This window comes from Rhipicephalus sanguineus, chromosome 9 (genome assembly GCF_013339695.2).
Source record: "Rhipicephalus sanguineus isolate Rsan-2018 chromosome 9, BIME_Rsan_1.4, whole genome shotgun sequence".
NCBI classification, from domain to species: domain Eukaryota; kingdom Metazoa; phylum Arthropoda; class Arachnida; order Ixodida; family Ixodidae; genus Rhipicephalus; species Rhipicephalus sanguineus.
This window is the reverse complement of record NC_051184.2, coordinates 68,553,710-68,556,489: the sequence shown is the minus strand read 5'-3', so window position 1 is coordinate 68,556,489 and position 2,780 is coordinate 68,553,710. Positions and strand designations below refer to the sequence as shown.

Here is a 2,780-nt window from a genome sequence, read left to right as displayed (position 1 = left end):
CGCTGCCAAGTGTACAGACAGAATTTTTAATGATAGACGGTTGCGCATCGTAATTTAGGAACGTGGAACGTTCATTGTGAGACTTCCGCATTATTGGCGTTGCCACAGTTCCCAGTTCAAAGTCGTGCAACCTTCTTAGCAACCTTCAACACCTCTTGTGGAACCGCTTGCCCGGCGTCTCGGAGAATACAGATCAACTCCTTCGCGCTGCGGCTTTGAGTGGGTGTCAGAAAAGTGTACGCCCTTCCTTTACCGTCGTCTCGAACTGCGGGCTTAACACGGAGAGCGTAATCGTCAGAACTGCGCGGGTAGTCGTAGTTCACCACGAAGCGGACGTCTACGGCGTCCAGGTCACGCGCCGCCATGTCGGTCGCCACCAGAACGAGCATTCTGCCGAAACGTATTCCGTTCAACGCCCACTCGCGCTCCTCCTCGGTTTTCTTGCTGTGGATGCCCACGGCGGGCCAGTCCCGGAGCCGCAAGCTCGTCACGAGGTCGTCCACGTCTCCTTTAGTCTTGACGAATACGACGGCCTTGTCCCGCTTATCGTCGAGGATGTCTTCGAAGAGGGCGATGAGCCTGTCTTTCTTATCTCCCTCGTCGCAAACGTACACGATGTGTTCTGTACGTCGGTTCTGGGTTTGCTGGCTCGTTTCGCCCACGCTGATGGTCACGTAGTCTTCCATGAACTCGTCGGCCAGCTGGCACGCCTCCCTCTTGCTCGACGTAAGCCACGTTAGCGTCTGGCGGTCGGATCGCACGTTTGCCACAATGAGGCGAAGCTGCTTCTCTAAGCCCATCGCCAACATGCGGTCCGCTTCGTGCAACACCAGAAACGTGCAGCGGCGAATGTTCACCTTGCATTCCTCCATGAGGGCAACGAGGCGACCTGGAGTCGCGACCCACACCTCGCAGCCTTCGTCGAGCTGCTTCAGCTGCGTTTCCTTTGGCTCACCCTGAACAAGGCACGCAGTTCGAACGCCCGAATCCTTGTCGAACAGGAAGAACGCGTGCTGCACCTGCCGGGCCAGCTCACGAGTCGAGGTTAAGACCAACACTATGGGTCCGTCTCCGTGCGGCTTCGGATCTTGGTTCAGGACGTGAAGTATCGCCGGGATGACGTAGACCAAGAACTTGCTTTCAGAAGTGGTCGCAATGACGGCCAGAAGGTCTCTGCCACTGAGAACCACGGGCCAGCACTGGGCTTGCACACTGGTCGGCGATGAGCCAAGGCCCTGGGCCCGAAGGATCTTCCTTACGCAGTCGGGAAAGTCAGCTTCGTCGATGCTCAAGATGGGCTTGGGCACGGCACGTCCAGCGACCGTGATCTCGTTGTCTTTTCTGAAGCCTTCCACTTCGATTGCCGATCGCAGAGCCGTTACAATGTGTTCCCGGTATAGATCCTTCTCGAAAGCTGGTAATACAACCCTGTTCCAGCCCGGCGGTCGTAGGTTTCGCCCTACCTTGCTTTTGGAGGCGTAGCTGACCTCTCTTTTCCTTATATATCGCTCGTAGCTGAACACGTAACTGTCTCCGATGGCTGGCGGCAGCGGGTATTGGAAAAAGCCTCGTCGAGCACTGAAGTGTAGGTTCGCCCCCGGCAGCTTAGCACTCAGGTAGTTGACTACACCTTTCCACCCGCCAAGGGTAAACAAAGGATTGGGAATGCCCTGCAGCAGATGCTCATGCATTATCATGTTCCATACGTACGAACTAAACTGCTGCTGACCGTGAGCCAGTGGATTCAGAGTCATTTCGCCCGCTGGTGGATAGTTCGCAGAAAATGTCTTAATGTGGCTTGACCCTACCCGCGCATGAGCATCACTTCTTCCTCCACCTTTCTCTTTGACGCTCGCGACCCGGAAGTGGAACGACGCACATGGCGAGCACGACTGCTTGATGGGGAATTATAGCAAAGTAAAAGATAAAGAGAGTGTTCGGTGGTGCAAAGACCGCTTACATTATTCATTGATTTTTCTCTCATTTCCGTTTACAATCGACAGTGTGGCGAACCCCCATGTGGGTATGAGCCAGTCTCTCTAGGCGACAAGCGAAAACGAAACTTTTACTGCCACACTGTGCATGGCCAATCCCCCGTGTTGGTTGAGCCATACCTCCAGGAGCCAATCAACCAATCAATCAAGCTGCACCAATTCCCAGTGTTAGGCGTTAAACCACTTCTGACGCCTCCTGTTCGCGCCTGTTTTTTCAGTGGGGGAGGAATACCTTTTATTAACATGATAGCGTTAAAGGGCTCGCTTCGCAGAAATTCCGGTGTTGGCGTTGTTGGCTGTGAGCGAAAAATCAGCGTTGTCCATGAGCGGAAATTCTAGAAACAAATAAATAAATAGCAAAAAACTTTGGTTTGAGTTGGAATCGGATCCAGGCCTTCCGAGTGGCAAGCACGTGGTCCCCCACATAGCCACGCAACTGCAAAAAATCACGTTTCCTTTTACCCTGCATAGGCCTTAATTTTTCATTTACAATAACCGCCGGCTTCTTGGCCAATCCACCTTAGTGGGTAAGAGCCAGTAGAGAGGTACAAGCAAGCAAGCAATCAAGCAAGCCACTGCTTGGAACCGCTTCCGAGAAAAAGCCTTATACAAATGTCTTGTAATGCGAGGAATCTCCTTAACGCATGTAACGTTGCGTGGCAGAAGCGTAGAATCGCGGCCTGCGTCAAGACTTGTGAATTGCACAACGAGTGAGGGGTTTAAAGGGCCACCCATAACAAAGTGCTCAGACATACTTAATCATCAGCAGCAGCAAAAGCATTAACA

General features: G+C 53.0%; 1 protein-coding gene across 1 annotated transcript; it reads right to left on the bottom strand.

Annotated features, from left to right (window-relative positions):
• On the bottom strand, positions 1–1,754 carry LOC119405624 (probable ATP-dependent RNA helicase DDX5). The gene has a single exon (XM_037672457.1). It carries the CDS (start codon positions 1,752–1,754, stop codon positions 117–119), a length of 1,638 nt encoding a protein of 545 aa, XP_037528385.1. The 3' UTR covers positions 1–116.
• Between the last annotated feature and the right edge of the window lie 1,026 nt (positions 1,755–2,780).

What these genes read in the sequence shown, in the direction of transcription:
- LOC119405624 (XM_037672457.1), bottom strand. Translation starts at nt 1,754, where the DNA reads ATGACTCTGAATCCACTGGCTCACGGTCAGCAGCAGTTTAGTTCGTAC.